Source organism: Pelophylax lessonae (assembly GCF_965119305.1).
Source record: "Pelophylax lessonae genome assembly, chromosome: 1".
Taxonomy (NCBI): Eukaryota; Metazoa; Chordata; class Amphibia; order Anura; family Ranidae; genus Pelophylax; species Pelophylax lessonae.
This window is the reverse complement of record NC_138768.1, coordinates 875677185-875694825: the sequence shown is the minus strand read 5'-3', so window position 1 is coordinate 875694825 and position 17641 is coordinate 875677185. Positions and strand designations below refer to the sequence as shown.

The 17641-nt window shown below is 42.5% G+C and overlaps 1 protein-coding gene across 1 annotated transcript; it reads left to right on the top strand.

Annotated features, from left to right (window-relative positions):
* Positions 1 to 2112: 2112 nt before the first annotated feature.
* LOC309546832 (olfactory receptor 5V1-like) lies at positions 2113 to 12806 on the top strand (the record flags this gene model as incomplete). Its single annotated transcript, XM_082246521.1, has 2 exons — positions 2113 to 2211; positions 11847 to 12806. The coding sequence occupies 2 exons, from the start codon at positions 2113 to 2115 to the stop codon at positions 12804 to 12806; spliced, it is 1059 nt and encodes a 352-aa protein (XP_082102647.1).
* Positions 12807 to 17641: the final 4835 nt, after the last annotated feature.

Sequence of the window (17641 nt, the reverse complement as noted above, 5' to 3'; positions counted from 1 at the left end):
ATGCTATATATATATATATATATACAGTGGGTATGGAAAGTATTCAGACCCCTTACATTTTTCACTCTTTGTTATATTGCAGCCATTTGCTAAAATCATTTAAGTTCATTCTTCTTCCTCATGAATGTACACATAGCACCCCATACTGACAGAAAAACACAGAATTGTTGACATTGTTGCAGATTTATTAAAAAAGAAAAACTGAAATATCACATGGTCCTAAGTATTCAGACCCTTTGCTCAGTATTTAGTAGAAGCCCCCTTTTGATCTAATACAGCCAGGAGTCTTTTTGGGAAAGATGCAACAAGTCTTTCACACCTGGATTTGGGGATCCTCTGCCATTCCTCCTTGCAGATCCTCTCCAGTTCTGTCAGGTTGGATGGTAAACGTTGGTGGACAGCCATTTTTAGGTCTCTCCAGAGATGCTCAATTGGGTTTAAGTCAGGGCTCTGGCTGGGCCATTCAAGAACAGTCACGGAGTTGTTGTGAAGCCACTCCTTCGTTATTTTAGCTGTGTGCTTAGGGTCATTGTGTTGTTGGAAGGTAAACCTTCGGCCCAGTCTGAGGTCCAGAGCACTCTGGAGAAGGTTTTTGTCCAGGATATCCCTGTACTTGGCCGCATTCATCTTTCCCTCGATTGCAACCAGTCGTCCTGTCCCTGCAGCTGAAAAACACCCCCACAGCATGATGCTGCCACCACCATGCTTCACTGTTGGGACTGTATTGGACAGGTGATGAGCAGTGCCTGGTTTTCTCCACACATACCGCTTAGAATTAAGGCCAAAAAGTTCTATTTTGGTCTCATCAGACCAGAGAATCTTATTTCTCACCATCTTGGAGTCATTCAGGTGTTTTTTAGCAAACTCCATGCGGGCTTTCATGTGTCTTACACTGAGGAGAGGCTTCCGTCGGGCCACTCTGCCATAAAGCCCCGACTGGTGGAGGGCTGCAGTGATGGTTGACTTTCTACAACTTTCTCCCATCTCCTGACTGCATCTCTGGAGCTCAGCCACAGTGATCTTTGGGTTCTTCTTTACCTCTCTCAACAAGGCTCTTCTCCCCCGATAGCTCAGTTTGGCCGGACGGCCAGCTCTAGGAAGGGTTCTGGTCGTCCCAAACGTCTTCCATTTGAGGATTATGGAGGCCACTGTGCTCTTAGGAACCTTAAGTGCAGCAGAAATCTTTTTGTAACCTTGGCCAGATCTGTGCCTTGCCACAATTCTGTCTCTGAGCTCTTCAGGCAGTTCCTTTGACCTCATGATTCTCATTTGCTCTGACATGCATTGTGATCTGGAAGGTCTTATATAGACAGGTGTGTGGCTTTCCTAATAAAGTCCAATCAGTATAATCAAACACAGCTGGACTCAAATGAAGGTGTAGAACCATCTCAAGGATGATCAGAAGAAATGGAAAGCACCTGAGTTAAATATATGAGTGTCACAGCAAAGGGTCTGAATACTTAGGACCATGTGATATTTCAGTTTTTCTTTTTTAATAAATCTGCAACAATGTCAACAATTCTGTGTTTTTCTGTCAGTATGGGGTGCTATGTGTACATTCATGAGGAAGAAGAATGAACCTAAATGATTTTAGCAAATGGCTGCAATATAACAAAGAGTGAAAAATGTAAGGGGGTCTGAATACTTTCCGTACCCACTGTATGTACACACATATATATATATATATATATATATATATATATATATATATACACACATATATATATATATATATATATATATATATATATATATATATATATATATATGTATATATATATATATATATATATATATATATATATATATATATATTCTTTATTTTTAATAATTAGATACAAGTATAGGAGATTACAAACTTCCATAAACATTTTCCCTTTACTTTCTTTGTTCTTAGATAGTTTTCATGCTTAGGATGATGAAATCAAATGTTTATTTCGGTATGCTAAGATTGTTTTATTTCTCAGTATCAGAAATAAACTAATGATTACCTTTGGGAAATGATTGGCCCCCATTGGAATTGATCACAACCAAAGTAATTGATCAGAAAAGTATATAAAAGGTGATGTGAGAAGTCATCGGATGTGACGCTCAGCTGAACCTCTCCGGAGTATGGGCATACATGGAGGACTCCAACATACTCAGGAAGATGATTATTATAATAGAAATCTTTATATTCCCAGGATAAATAGTGAGGTGAACAGTGCCAAGAACACAGTAAGTACTCTGCTAATGTCACTGTATGAAGGATGGCTTTTACACACAGCTTCTGGAAGATCAAAACTGCTCTATGTAATGGGGGAAATGACAATACCAGCACTGGTGTATATATGCTTTTTATAATGTCTCTGTATTGTGCTCTCCACTCTGCTGTCAGTAATAGCAGCCCAGCTGTAGACTGACTTTGACTGCTAATATAACGGCACACACAGCATTCTTCTCCATTGACCTCCACTGTACCTGTTCACTGCTCTGTCAATGTAACAACACACACAGCATATTTCTCTACTGACCACCAGCAATGTAACAGCACACACAACGTTCTGCTCCACTAACTGCCATGGTAGCGATTCAATTCATTCCTGACTGCAAGCAATGTAACAGCACAATTCTCTACTGACCTTCATTGAACTAGTTAACTTTTCCACTGACTGCCACAAATAAAACAGCACCGACCACATTCTTCTCCACTGGCTGCCACCAATGTAATGGCACCCACAACATTCTTCTCCACTGACTGCCCCAATGTAATGGCACACACAATATTCTTCTCCACTGACTGCCCCAATGTAATGGCACCCACAACATTCTTCTCCACTGACTGCCCCAATGTAATGGCACCCACAACATTCTTCTCCACTGACTGCCACCAATGTAATGGCACACACAACATTCTTCTCCACTGACTGCCACCAATGTAATGGTACCCACAACATTCTTCTCCACTGACTGCCACCAATGTAATGGTACCCACAACATTCTTCTCCACTGACTGCCACCAATGTAATGGCACACACAATATTCTTCTCCACTGACTGCCCCAATGTAATGGTACCCACAACATTCTTCTCCACTGACTGCCCCAATGTAATGGCACCCACAACATTCTTCTCCACTGACTGCCACCAATGTAATGGTACCCACAACATTCTTCTCCACTGACTGCCACCAATGTAATGGTACCCACAACATTCTTCTCCACTGACTGCCACCAATGTAATGGCACCCACAACATTCTTCTCCACTGACTGCCACCAATGTAATGGCACACACAACATTGTTTTTCACTAACTGCAACTGTACTGGTAACTTCTCCACTGACTGCCACCAATGAAACAGCACACACAGTATTCCTCTCCATTGTGCAGATTCACCACTTCCCTGACTGGCCCCAATATAACAGCATACTTCTCTACTGACCACCACTAATGTAACTAGATAGGCAACATTCTTCTCCACTAACTGCCACTGTACTATTTCACTCCTCCACTGACTACTGCCAATGTAGGAGCACACACCCTACTTCTGTATTTACTGCCACCAATGTATTTATAGCCACCTCCGGTCCAGCGTACCTACAGTATATATACATACTGAAGTGTATATACCAGGATGATGGCTGCAGCCATCATCCTGGTATCAATATTTTCAGTCGGCGATAAGCTTTCCTGTAAAAGTGATCCAATCGGCTCTATAGCTGCCAAACTACTTTTACAGGGCTTGGAAGGGACACCCCTACTGCTGCCGTTACCAGGTCCTCCCATTCCACGGGGGAAACCAGGACCCCCTTGCTGCAAGGTCAGACTGGGCACAAAGGAGAAGGAGGAAAGTCTTATTCTTCTCCTCCTCTGTGATGAATGAAGCCAGAAGCTATGAGGATTTCTCCACTTATCTCTTGTGATAGCAAGAAAGTTGACTAACAAAGTGTAAAAAAAAAAAAAAAATGTTTCTATTAAGAAAATAAATAAATAAAATAAATAACAACATTGAAAAAAAAAAATAATAACGTGCTGTGATCTACCAGTTCTCACTTGCAAATGCAAATGGGCACATACAGGTGCATCTCATAAGATTAGAATATCATCAAAAAGTTAATTTATTTCAGTAATTCATTTCAAAAAGTGAAACTCATATTTCATATAGATGTGTTACACACAGAGTGATAGATTTCAAGCATTTCTTTCTTCATTTTGATGATTATGGCTTACAGCGAGTGACACCCCAAAATTCATTATCTCAGAAAATTAGAATATTACATAAGACCAATAAAAAAAAAAGATTTTTAATACAGAAATGTTGGCTTAGTGAAAAGCCTGTCCATGCACAGTATAGGATGCACTCAATACTTGGTCGGGGGTCCTTTTACATGAATTACTGCATCAATGCGGAGTGGCATGGAGGAGATCAGCCTGTGGCACTGCTGAGGTGTTATGGAAGCCCAGGTTGCATTGATAGCGGCCTTCAGCTCGTCTGCATTGTTGGGTCCGGTGTCTCTCACCTTCCTCTTGGCAATGCCCCACAGATTCTCTATGGGGTTTACGTTAGATGAGTTTACTGGCCAATCAAGCACAGTGATCCCATGATCATGTGACCAGGTATTGGTAGTTTTGGCAGTGTGGGCGGGGCCAAGTCCTGCTGGAAAATCAAATCAGCATCTCCATAAAGCTGGTCAGCAGAGAGAAGCATGAAGAGCTCTAGAATTTCCTGCTAGAGGGCTGCTCTGACTTTGGACTTGATAAAACACAGTGGACCAACACCAGCAGATGACACGGCTATCCAAATCATCACTGACTCTGGAAACTTCACATTGGACCTCATGTAACTTGGATTCTGCTCCTCTCCACTCTTATTTCAGACTCTGGGACCTTGATTTCCAAATGAAATGCAACATTTTCCACAGTCAGTGATGATTTTGGGTGCCATGTCATCTGCTGGTGTTGGTCCACTGTGTTTTATCAAGTCCAAAGTCAGTGCAACCCTCTAGCATGAAATTCTAGAGCTCTTCATGCTTCCCTCTGCTGACCAGCTTTATGGAGATGCTGATTTCATTTTTCAGCAGGACTTGGCACCGCCCACACTTCCAAAACTACCAATACCTGGTCACATGATCATGGTATCATTGTGCTTGATTGGTCAGCAAACTCACCTGACCTAAACCCCATAGAGAATCTGTGGGGTATGGTCAAGAGGAAGATGAGAGACCCCAGACCCAACAATGCAGAGGAGCTGAAGGCCGCTATCAAAGTAACCTGGGCTTTCATAACACCTCAGCAGTGCCACAGGCTGATCCCCTCCATGCCACGCCGTATTGATGCAGTAATAAATGCAAAAGGAGCCCCGACCAAGTATTGAGTGCATCCTATACTGTACATGGACAGACTTTTCACTAAGACAACTTTTCTGTATTAAAAATCCTTTTTTTTTTTTATCGACCTTATGTAATATTCTGAGATACTGAATTTTGGGGTGTCACTAGCCGAGCCATAATCATCAAAATTAAAAGAAAGAAATGCTTGAAATATATCACTCTGTGTGTAACACACCTGTATAAAATATGAGTTTCACTTTTTGAATTTAATTACTGAAATAAATTAACTTTTTGATGATATTCAAATTTTTTATTTTTTTTTACAAAAAATTTGTATTGATTTTCAAAAAAACATTACAGAGAAACATGAACTGAAAATGGTTTGCATATTCCATAACTTAGTCTCCATTCACACTAGTACCACTTGTCACGGTCCATTGACTGCTACAGGAACGGTTCTAATAGGAGAGACACAAGTCGCTCCGACTTAGAAAAAGGGTCCTGTACTACTTCGGGGCGACCTCGGAGCGACTTGCTTAGACATTCATTTTATGAAGTCCGTGCAAGTCGCGCCGAAGTCGCGGTGCACGCGACTTCACAGGTCGCCCCCAAAGTCGTGCCGCTTCAGTGTGAACCGACACTAAGAGAAAATGCTACAACAAATAAACTGAGGGTAGATGGGGGGGGGTTGTTTTGAACAGAAGGGGGGAAGGAAATAGGAACGGAGAAGCGGGGGGGGGGGTCCAAAGTTACATTCTTGTGTTGCCAAGAGTGTAGGGTGGATGATATTCTAATTTTATGAGATGTACCTGTAGATCCTGCACATATGTAAATGGTGATTGTGCTATATACATGTGAAGGATCACGGTAAACATCAGAACTCGTTTTTAGCTCCAAACTGGTAACCTGCAAAGGTTTTAAAGCATCACTTTTTTTTTTTAGGTACTGTAGTTAGTTATTATTTGTTTGGCATGCAAAATGTTGAATCCTGACATGTTTGGTATATTTCACCCAAAAAAAATTTATATTATATTGTGTTTGTGTGCACTAAAATGCATTTAACCACTTAAGCCACAGAAGATTTTACCCCCTTCCTGACCAGGGCCTATTTTGTGATTCGGCACTGCGTGACTTTAACGGACAATTGCGCGGTCGTGCGATGCTGTACCTAAACAAATTTGACGTCCTTTTTTTCCTACAAACAGAGCTTTCTTTTGGTGGTATTTGATCACCTGTGCGATTTTTTGATCATGCGCTATAAACAAAAAAACAGCGACAATTTTGCAAACATAGCAATATTTTTCACATTTTTTTATATAAAAAGAAATGTAAAAATCAAAATGTTTTTACATTTTCGGGCAATTTGTTTTATGCTACATATGTTTGGTAAAAAAAACTGCAAAAAGCGTATTTTGATTGGTTTGCGCAAAAGTTATTGCGTTTACTAACTAAGGGAAAGATTTTTGTCATTTTTCTTGTTTTTTTTTTTTTAACGAGTAATGGCGGTGATCTGCGATTTTTTTTTGCGGGACTGCGACATTACGGCGGACAGATCGGACCCTTGACTGACATTTTTGACAATTTTGGGGGTACCAGTGACATTACTACAGTAATCAGTGCTATACATATGCACTGTCACTGTAAAAATGACACTGGCAGTGAAGGGGTTAACTTTTTTTTGAGAAGGAGGGCTTAAGTGTGTCCCTAGTGGCGTGATTCTAACTGTGATTGGATGTGGCTTGATGTGTAAGAACAGAGATCAACGGTCCTACATAGCAGAACCGTTTGATCACCATTCTTACACAAGGGAGAATGACAGACGGCTTTGTTTACATTAGCCGCCTGCCTTTCTCCCGGTGTAACGGACGATTGCGAGTGCCCAGCGGACATCGGGTCCGCCGGGCACACGCGCGGAGGGGTCCGTGACCGAGCGGGAGTGGGAGTGCGCCTTCGGGGGCGCGCGCTCGCTCCCTAGAGCCTCACAGGCTAGCGACATAGTCCTACGTCACTTTGCCTCTGAGGGACTGACTGCCGCAGTAAATAGTCGTGCGGCGGTCAGCAAGCGGTTAAAGCAGAGTTCCGGCCTCAAAATCGACATAATCTATTTTGGCCATCCGCTTGCTCTAGGTCAACCTGAAAAATAAATGGATAGTTACGATTTTTTTTTGTTTACTTACCTTGTTATTGAAGAAAATATACTCACCTTCCTTCCACTTCCTCCCTCTGCGGCCGCGGCCCGCGCCATCACTTCCTCTTTGCATTGATTCCTGGGAGCTGAACGCCATCGCTCCCAGGAATTAATGCGCCTGCACCGGCCCCGCTCGTCAGTTCCGGTGCGGGCGCCTCATTCCCTGCTGAACAGCTTCTGGGCATGCCAAGAAGCTGTGGAGGGATGACGCGCCCGCACCGGAAGTGACGAGCGGGGCCGCTGCAGGGAATTCTGGGAGAAGAGGACACGGAAGAGGATGCAGAAGAGGACGCGCTGGCTTCAGCTGCCCACATCTGTGATGGCAGTGCTGGAGAAGAAATTTTCAAGGTAAGTATTTCTTCTAAAAGGTAGGTGTGACCTGGGACAGTACAGAGGCTATCCATTGTGGAATGTACTAACCCTGACTGTCCCGGGGGTATTTTTAGCTAAATTTCACCCCCGAGGCTGGATATTGTGCAATATAAAAATTGCAATAACCACCATTTTATTCTCCGTGGACTCTGCTGTCAGAAAATACATAATATTTGGGGGTTCTATGTAATTTTCTAGCAACAAAATGCTGATTTTAACCACTTTACCACCGGAGGATTTTGCTGTCTTACGTCCAGGCCACTTTTTGTGATTCAGCGCTGTGCGACTTTAACTGACAATTGCGCGGTCATGCAATGCCATACCCAAACTAAATTTACGTCCTTTTTTTACCACAAACAGAGCTTTCTTTTGGTGGTATTTGATCACCTCTGAGCTTTTCATTTTTTGCGATATTAATAAAACAATTTGAAAATTTTGAAAAAATAACAATATTTTTCTAATTTATAATAGAAGAAATATCCAATATATTCAATTTTTGTCATATATTTAGGCCAAAATGTATTTAGCTACATGTCTTTGACAAAAAAATTCTCAATGAGCGTATTTTTAACCGCTTTATGACCGGAAGGTTTTACCCCATTACTGACCAGGCCATATTTTGCGATTCGGCACTGCGTTAGATTAACGGACAATTGCGCGGTCATGCAACACTGTACCCAAATTAAGTTTATGTCTTTTTTTCCCCACAAACAGAGCTTTCTTTTGGTGGTATTTGACCACCTGTGCGATTTTTAATTTTTGCGCTATAAACAAAGAAATGCGACAATTTTGAAAAAAACAACAATATTTTTCACATTTTTTTATATGAAATTCCCCCCCCAAAAAATGTAAAAAGTTAAGGGAAAGATTTCTGTCATTTTTGGTGTTTTTTTTTAATGAGTAATGGCGGCGATCTGTGTTTTTTTTTGCGGGACTGCGACATTGCGGCGGACAGATCGGACCCTTGACACTGGCAGGGAAGGGGTTAATTTTTATTGGAGAGGGAGGGGTTAATATATGCCTGGTGCTTACTGACGTGTGTGGGGGGAGGTGACTGAGTGACACAGGGACAGATCGCAGGTTCAGCTATGCTGAACACTGCAATCTGACCCTGTCTGTCACTTAGGAGATCCGCCCGCCTTGTTTATACAAGCGGGCGGATTTCCACACTAGATCCCCGACGATCGGGGAAGAGCCGCGGTGATCACCGCCGCTCCTCCCCTGGCCCGACTCCCGCTGTAACTGAATACAGCAGGAGCGAGCCACCGGCGGCGGAGAGAGGGGATCGTCTGGTGACGTAGGTCTACGTCGCCAGATGATAACGAGCCACTTTGCCGCAGTACAGTCAACGTGACTGGTCGGCAAGTGGTTAATATGTGTGTGAGAAATATCAGAATTGGCCTGACAAATGGCTGTAAAAGTTGCATACTGATAATTTTAATCATTTACATTTTTTTTGATTGGTAGTTTAAGTAGTATTGTTTCCTGTTCTTTTATTCTTTTGGTTTATTTTTTGTTTTATGTAGGAAATAGGCAACTTCAATAAATCATGACCAGGACAATTTTGAACACGCTGCTGCTTTATAAATGGCTGTAATATATCTGTAGCGCTACCCCCATAGGAGCCTCTGGATAAGGTAGAATCTCTGTTCTTGGCCTCAACCTTCTCATGAATCAAATAGTAGCGCTATAGCCAAGAAAACAGGCACCAAACCAGGTAGTAAAGACAAAAAATAATGTTACCCAATGTGGTTTGTAACTAGGTGGGCATAAAATGGATTTACAATAGGAATAACACAATTTAGCATATAAAGTGATTAACAGTAAGGACTAGGCATAGGATGACATGTTGCCTTCAGATCAGCATAAACAGCTGCAAGGCCTCCTTAAGTGCAGCATTGAGGAGTAGTAAAGTTAAATCGACCGAATGCTGTAACTACACGGCCAGAGCACATTTATGGTGGCAATGCTAGTCCTATAATGACTAGGTATGCACTGTCCAAAAGAAAAATAGGATGTTAGTGGAGGGGGCAGGAGAACAAAGGAGCTTGCAGAATAAATATTATGGGAAGGACAGCCCTTTGAGATGTTCTTCTGCCGGCTATCATTGGGGCCTTTTAAGATCCTTTTTGCACTTAACGACAGTCCCAGTTAACCTGCATGCAGTATCGGTACGTTTAGTCTCGGCACAGGTGCAAGGTAGATGGTCAGGTAATGGTTTGGTATAATGTGGTATTGGATTGTTATAGGTGCAGTTTAGGTTGGAATAAGTATGATATAGAGTGCAGTATTGCATTTTGGCAGTGCTGCACTACCACCTGTTGTCTTTACTCTCAGTCTTCGGCTGGTGTCCCTAAATTCTCAGATAGAGGTTCTCAACTCTACCACATTCCTCAGTGCCAAGAGGAAGAACTATCCCAGGCAGTTTAACAAAATTCCCGTCTCCACTTGAGGTTGGGCGGTACCGTACGGCGGTGTATCCTTGTCGACTACTTCAAGTTGTATGCCCCCAGGGGTTCTTTGGGCTATGCTAGGCAAACAACGAGGTCACTAGCCCTTGCACATGGGGAAACACCTTGCCCAAAGGCGTGCTTATCAATGCTGGGATCGGATGGAGGCTGCAGTCACGTGAAGAATCAAACATTAGGGCAGTCCCGACTTAGAGATGAGCCACTTGTACACAGCACTAATATATGGAGTTCCTCCTTAAGATGTTTCATTCCGAGTAACTAACATACTTGTACTGTTGTATGTGGTGCATTCGGATGGACATGCAGAGCCATTGCCCACTCCACCAGTCCATCACACCTATGTTACCTCACTCCCAGTAACATAATGGAATTCCACTGAGCACATAATGGGCCCCATGCGTGCTCATTAACTCTTTTTCCTGTACCTAGTGATCAGGCCTTGAACTTCATTATTGCTAGTCTGCTTCCTGTGACCAGAGGAGATAAACAACTACGGATGGAGTCAAAGCACCGAACCCCTCACTACCGGAGGACCTGTCACCCAACCAGGTACCACACCAACGACTGGTTGCTGTAGCTGTTCTTCTGACCAATTACCAATGGCAACTACCTCCTCTTCTTGCCTTGTGAGTTAACTCTTTGTGGTGTTGTTACACATAACCCATAGTGCTTTTGCAGAGCCTGTGGTAGTGAGCCCTTATAGATCCAGAGCTCAGGATTCCCCAGGGCGCGGAGTCTAAGCCCCAGCCTGCTTCTTCACCAGGGCCCCTGATGGTGGGGATGGACTTGCAGCAGACTGGAACCAGGTCGCGGACCCCAGGTAGGCCCAGCTGAGGATGTGGAGACCGCTGGCATGTGCAGAGTAAACAGGAGACTATAAGGAGATCCAGGAGACAAGCCGAGGTCAGGACAGGCAGCAGACAAACATAGACGAAGAAACAAAGCTGGGTCGGTACACAGGAGATCAGATACAATAGCCAAGGGATACACGGATGGGAGCTCAGAGAACAGGGATGTTGCTCAAGCAAGGAGCAGTGCACTGAGGATGTGTATATATAGGGAAGCATACAGGGAGGTGACCCAGGAAGTAATTGACAGGAACGGGATATAACCCACAGTGGAGCAGGCGATGCCCATAGAAGCCCAAACACCACATGTGAAGGGAGGCAGACAGAAGCACTGCAGCAAGGAGGTAAGAATATACAGACAAAACTATAGGCTAACTTGTGACATTTTGATCTTCCACCTTTCATCCATACTTGCTTCCTATTCTTGGATGTCATTGCTGCTTCTCCATAGTTCCAGCACCGTGAGTGAGGGTTGATATCCTAGGACAGGAAGTGTAATATTGGTAGGACCACCAGTTGAAAAAGGTCACCATCACCACACAACAACATCTAAGGGCTAGTACGCTGTAATAAATTACATTTTTGTTCTTAGGTTAAGATACACTTTAGTCTTACATGTCATCCTGTGTGCTAAAATATTAACCATGACTTTTTCACAGGTGTTACGTCAATGGAACGAAACAATTGTTGTAGATGTCCTTGTTGTTGGGTTTGATTGGTTTAATGAATGCAGAATTTCACTTTTCCTTCTGTTATTGATTATCTACATAGCTACCTGCATTATGAATCTTCTGATCATCTCTCTGGTATTTAAGAACCCTCATCTCCATTCCCCCATGTACTTTCTGATCAGCAATTTATTCCTTTGCAACCTTGTTGGTACCACAAGCATGGATCCGTCGGTGATGAAAATCATCCTATGGGGAAGAATCGTTGTTCCTTATGTTGATTGTGTCTTCCAGATGAATGTAGTGAACGTCGTTTTATTCTTTGAGACTTTTCTGCTGACTCTGATGTCCTATGACCGATATTTGGCAATCTGTCAACCACTGAGATATTCTTCCCTCATGTACAATAGACTGTGCCTGTACCTCGTCATTGGCTTATGGTTGATTTCATTTGCTTTTGTAGCAGTTTTTTATTACTTCATTATGTGTCTGAAATTTTGCGCCCCTGTTATCATCAATTATTTTTTCTGCGACTACAGTGCATTCTTTGGATTGGGGTGTGTTATGTCAGACACAACATTTCTTTCCATATATAGCTTAGTGATGGGCTATCTGATTAATGTGCCTTTTGGGTTTATTGTCTTGTCCTACATACTGATCATAATCTCCATCCTCAGGATGAAGTCATCAGCCGGGAGATGGAAAGCCTTCTCCACCTGCAGCTCCCATCTCCTGGTGGTCTCTTTATTTTTTGGAATACCATTTACTATATATGCTATATCAACTTTAAGTAACAGTGTTTATAGCGGACTCACCTTTACATTCCATTTCGTGCTTCCCATGTTAAATCCCATCATTTACACTTTAAGGAATCAGGACATTCATAAAGCTTTAAAGACATCAGTGAATGACATGAACAAATATTGTGGTCCTAAAGTGCATTCAAGATAAGGAAAGCTACAAACTGGTGGACACAATGTTGTGAAGACTAGTATTATACGGCATGCATTTATTAATGTAGGATACACTGAAAAATAAATAAATAAAGCAGATGGTTGGTTTATGGTAGTGTATTACATGCTGTGTTCCCTTGATTAAATTCCAAAGAGAATGCTTGGTGCTTATTTAGCTGAAGTATCTGTAACCATTACAGCCATATTATCTACATATTTTTTTTTTGTGTGTTGCTTTAGCTCTTCCATGAATGTTGGCTTTTTGAAGTTCACCGTGTGCTAGTGTAGTGGGTCTTCAAGCTTGATATTGAGTTCTATTATCACTTTTGATGCAGCAGTTTTGTGTTGTTTGATCACAATCAGTGGTCAACAATCTGTCACTCAATTTCTGGCCCCTATTCTTCTTCCTCAATGGTGCTCTTGAAGTCTTGCCATACTTTGTAGAGACTGGTGATCGTGGAGTCTTGCCATGCTGGGAGGGGACTGGTGATCGTGGAGTTTTGCCATGCTTGGTGGGGACTTGTGATTTTGGAGTCTTGCCCTGCTTCGTGGAGACTAATGTTCTTGGAGTCTTGTCATGCTTGATAGAGATTGGTGCTTTTGGAGTCTTGCCATGCTAGGTGGAGACTGGTGCTCTTGGAGTCTTGCCATGCTAGCTGGAGACTTGTGCTTTTGGAGTCTTGTCATGCTTGGTAGAGATTGGTGATCGTGGAGTCTTGCCATGCTGGGAGCGGACTGGTGATCATGGAGTCTTGCCATGCTGGGAGGGGACTGGTGATCATGGAGTCTTGCCATGCTGGGAGGGGACTGGTGATCGTGGAGTTTTGCCATGCTTGGTGTGGACTTGTAATTTTGGAGTCTTGCCCTGCTTGGTGGAGACTAATGTTTTTGGAGTCTTGTCATGCTTGGTAGCGATTGGTGCTTTTGGAGTCTTGCCATGCTAGGTAGAGACTGGTGCTCTTGGAGTCTTGTCATCCTTGGTAGAGATTGGTGCTCTTGGAGTCTTGTCATGCTAGCTGGAGACTTGTGCTTTTGTAGTCTTGTCATGCTTGGTAGAGATTGGTGCTCTTGGAGTCTTGCCATGCTAGGTGGAGACTGGTGCTCTTGGAGTCTTACCATGCTTGGCAGAGATTGGTGCGCTTGGAGTCTTGTCATTCCCAGTAGAGATTGGTGCTCTTGAAATCTTACCATGCTTGGTAGAGACTGGTGGTCTTTGAGTCTTGCCATGCTAGGTAGGGACTTGTCATTTTGGAGTCTTGCCCTGCTTGGTGGAGGCTAATGTTCTTGGAGTCTTGTCATGCTTGGTAGAGATTGGTGCTCTTGGAGTCTTGCCATGCTAGGTGGAGACTGGTGCTTTTCGAGTCTTACCATGCTTGGCAGAGATTGGTGCGCTTGGAGTCTTGCCATGCTAGGTGGAGACTGGTGCTTTTCGAGTCTTACCATGCTTGGCAGAGATTGGTGCGCTTGGCGTCTTGTCATTCCTAGTAGAGATTTGTGCTTTTGAAATCTTGTCATGCTTGGTAGAGACTGGTGGTCTTTGATTCTTGTCATGCTTGGTAGAAACAGGTACCCTTAGAGTGATGTCATGCTTTGTAGAAACTGTCACTCTTGGAGTATTGCCATGCTTGGTGGAAACTGTCGCTCTTGGAGTCTTACCAAGCTTGGTGGAGACTTTTGCTATTGCCATATTACCATGCTTAATGGAGACTTTTGCTCTTGAAGCATCAAACAATTTGATTGTTCTGTTAGAGGTGCTCCAGCTAAATGGGTACTTATATATTGTCCTCTTTGGAAGTTTGGCAACAGTTTGTATGTGTGGTCAGTAAACTGAGTGATTTGTCAAACAGCTGTAATACACTGGCATACAATCTAGAGAATATAGACTAAGGAAAGCTAAACAAATGACAATCATACATTTTTCAGTGTAACCTACACAATTCAAATTATACCCTAAAATGCCGGTGGTTCGCATTTTGTGTCCACCTCCTGTAAGTAGAAGTATAAGTATGGGCTTGTTTAACAATCTGAGAACCTTGTGGTAGGAAATACACTAATAGAAACTAGATTTTTTGTTAGAGATTATCTACTACACACAGCTCCTCCCCGACGCCACTTCTCCACCACCGCAAATATCAACAATTCCAGGCTGGAAAAATGACAGCCAGGACTTTCTATGTATCTGCACCTTTAAAATCACAGTCTGAACGTGTCATTAGGTAGATACGTTTGAACAATTATTTCTGTGTACTATTTATTCATATGTTGATCTGCATAGCATAATAGTTAAAGAAACCCTACAAGTGAAAAAAGTTTTTGTAATAAAGTTTTCCTATTTAACCCCTTATCTTTTTTTTAACTGCGATCATCCTTTATTAAAGAGGAAGTAAAGTCGGAAAAAAAAACGAGAAAAAAAAAGCCCTGTAAAGAGAAAGGCAAAATGAGCTAGTATGCATCGCATACTAGCTCATTATGTAGTACTTACCTTAAAACGAAGCCCCCGCCGTGCCGCCGCCTCAGCGACAGGACGGCGACATGTCCTGACGTCCTGCTTCCGGGTTTGCGTCCTCCGGCCATCTGATTGGCCGGAGGCGCGATTACATCACTCCAACGCCTGCGCGCGGGAGCCGCCGTTCACGGCACTGAGCTCTGAAGGAACGGCACGGGTGGCCGTTCCCTCAGAGCGCCTGCGCCGATTACCTCATCGGCAGTTTGCACTGTAAATATCTCCTAAACGGTGCAAGTTTGGGAGATATTTATAGCACCTATAGGTAAGCCTTAATATAGGCTTACCTATAGGTAAAAGTTATACAAGTGGGTTCTTTAACAACTTCCTTCCCTTCTCCCCTTTAACGAATGTTATGTCGATTTTTGTATCTATGTTTTACTATTTATTTTTAAATTTTTAATTTTTAGCTTTTTTTTTTTATTATTATTATTATTATTTATGTTTATTTATTAATTAATTAATTTTTTTTTTTTCATTAGTTATGATTATTTTTTTCTATTCATTTTTTTTTGAAGGGTTGCAATAAAAAAAAAAAAAAAAACAGCAAAATTGAAAAAAAAATTATTTTTTTTATTCGGAAATCCATTTTCAAGCACAATATTGGCTGGGGGAATTTACATAGAAAGTCACATAGAAGGTCCTAGTGCCAAACAACCTCATCATTCACTGGGTGGTTGTCACCACAATACTAATTGCTACCAATTTAGAAAGAAATTTGTGAAGAGTGACACCTACTTAGACTACTATACCTTTTATTGAGAAAAGACAAAAAAAAAAAAATGAAATATATATAAGAAAAACACCCAGATACACAAAAGTAGCAAGCACTGGGTCCCGCTCAATAATAAGTATAAAAGTCATAATAATAGTCATTTCCCCACAGCCAATTCTTACAAGTGTAAAGACAAGATTTGAAACAAGTACAAGATGGAGTCCGATGATATTTAGAATGGATGTTGGAATTCTTCTTCATTTGTTTTGTTCTTGAGTTATTTTCTGTTGTTTTTTTTCTATCCACTGATGGCAAAGGACGTTCATTCCGTCTCACCTGTTAACCACTTAGGGATGATCGAACATTTGAAAAGTTCGGTTCGACCAGAACACCAGAATTTCCCAAAAGTTCGGTTCGGATTCCAGAACCCCATTGAAATCAATGGGACCCAAACTTCTGGAATCAAAAAACACCATTTTGACGCCCTAAAACCGAATAAATGCCCCTAAAAAGTGCCTAGGGTTCTGGGTCATGCCCCAGGGACTATGAATCAGGCAAAAAAAAGTTCTTAAAAATTGTCATTTTTGATATATATATATATATATATATATATATATATATATGTATATATATGTATACCCCTAACCCAGAATCTGCATAGTGGGGTCACCCTGCCATGGCAGAGTCAGGTCACCCTAAACTACACTACGGTCACCCTGACACCTAAAGCTATCCCTACAAAAACTAGATTATTGAATCTAACTATAGTGGTATATAGTACCCTAACTACACTGCATATCCCTTTCCTCACACTAATAATTGCAAAATGACCCTGGAGCAACACAAATGCTTCCACTCTCTTCCACAGCCCCTGTATTACAGTGCTAGAGTTTTGGTGGGGCTATGTTATATACTGGGGGGGTGTATGGGGGGCGTATTCACTCCTCACTGGGCTCTGGCCCCCCGTAGTCACTCCAATCACATTTTACTGATGTTTCTGGGCCAATCACTGGCTTTTAAAGCCCAGTTCCTGTTCCATTGCATTTTGGGCGGTTCTGGTGGCCGAATTCCGAACTTTTACCGCAAAAAGTTCGGAATTCGGCCAAATTTCGAACACACAATGTTCGGGTTGAACCGATGGTCGACCCAAACCGTTTGATCATCCCTATTATTAACCATTATTATTTGTTAATTGATTCATTACTTCCATGCAGGGGTGTGTATACAGGGGTCGCAATTGCGACCTGGCCCCATGCACCAGGGGGCCCGTGCGTCTCCTCTGTACACCTGCATTAAGCGGAACCAATACCCTTAATTTTCCTCCTGCAGCCGCTGAATGCCTGCTTGTCCTCCTGTCCCTCCCGAAGACATTCAGAAGTTGCAGCAGGAAAAGAAAGGGGATCGCTTCCTCTATATTCCGCCCCCATCACCCCTCCTATTCAGCTTCCTCTTCTTTCTGCTGACCCCCCCCCCCTATTGGCCCGCAGTGCTGCCAGCTTCCTTTTTCTCTGGCTGCTGCAGATGTAATGGAGGGACAGAGTCAGTGATCATTACCGATCGATCCTGTGTCCATTCATAACTGAAGCATAGTAAACTGTGTTAAATATGCTTCAGT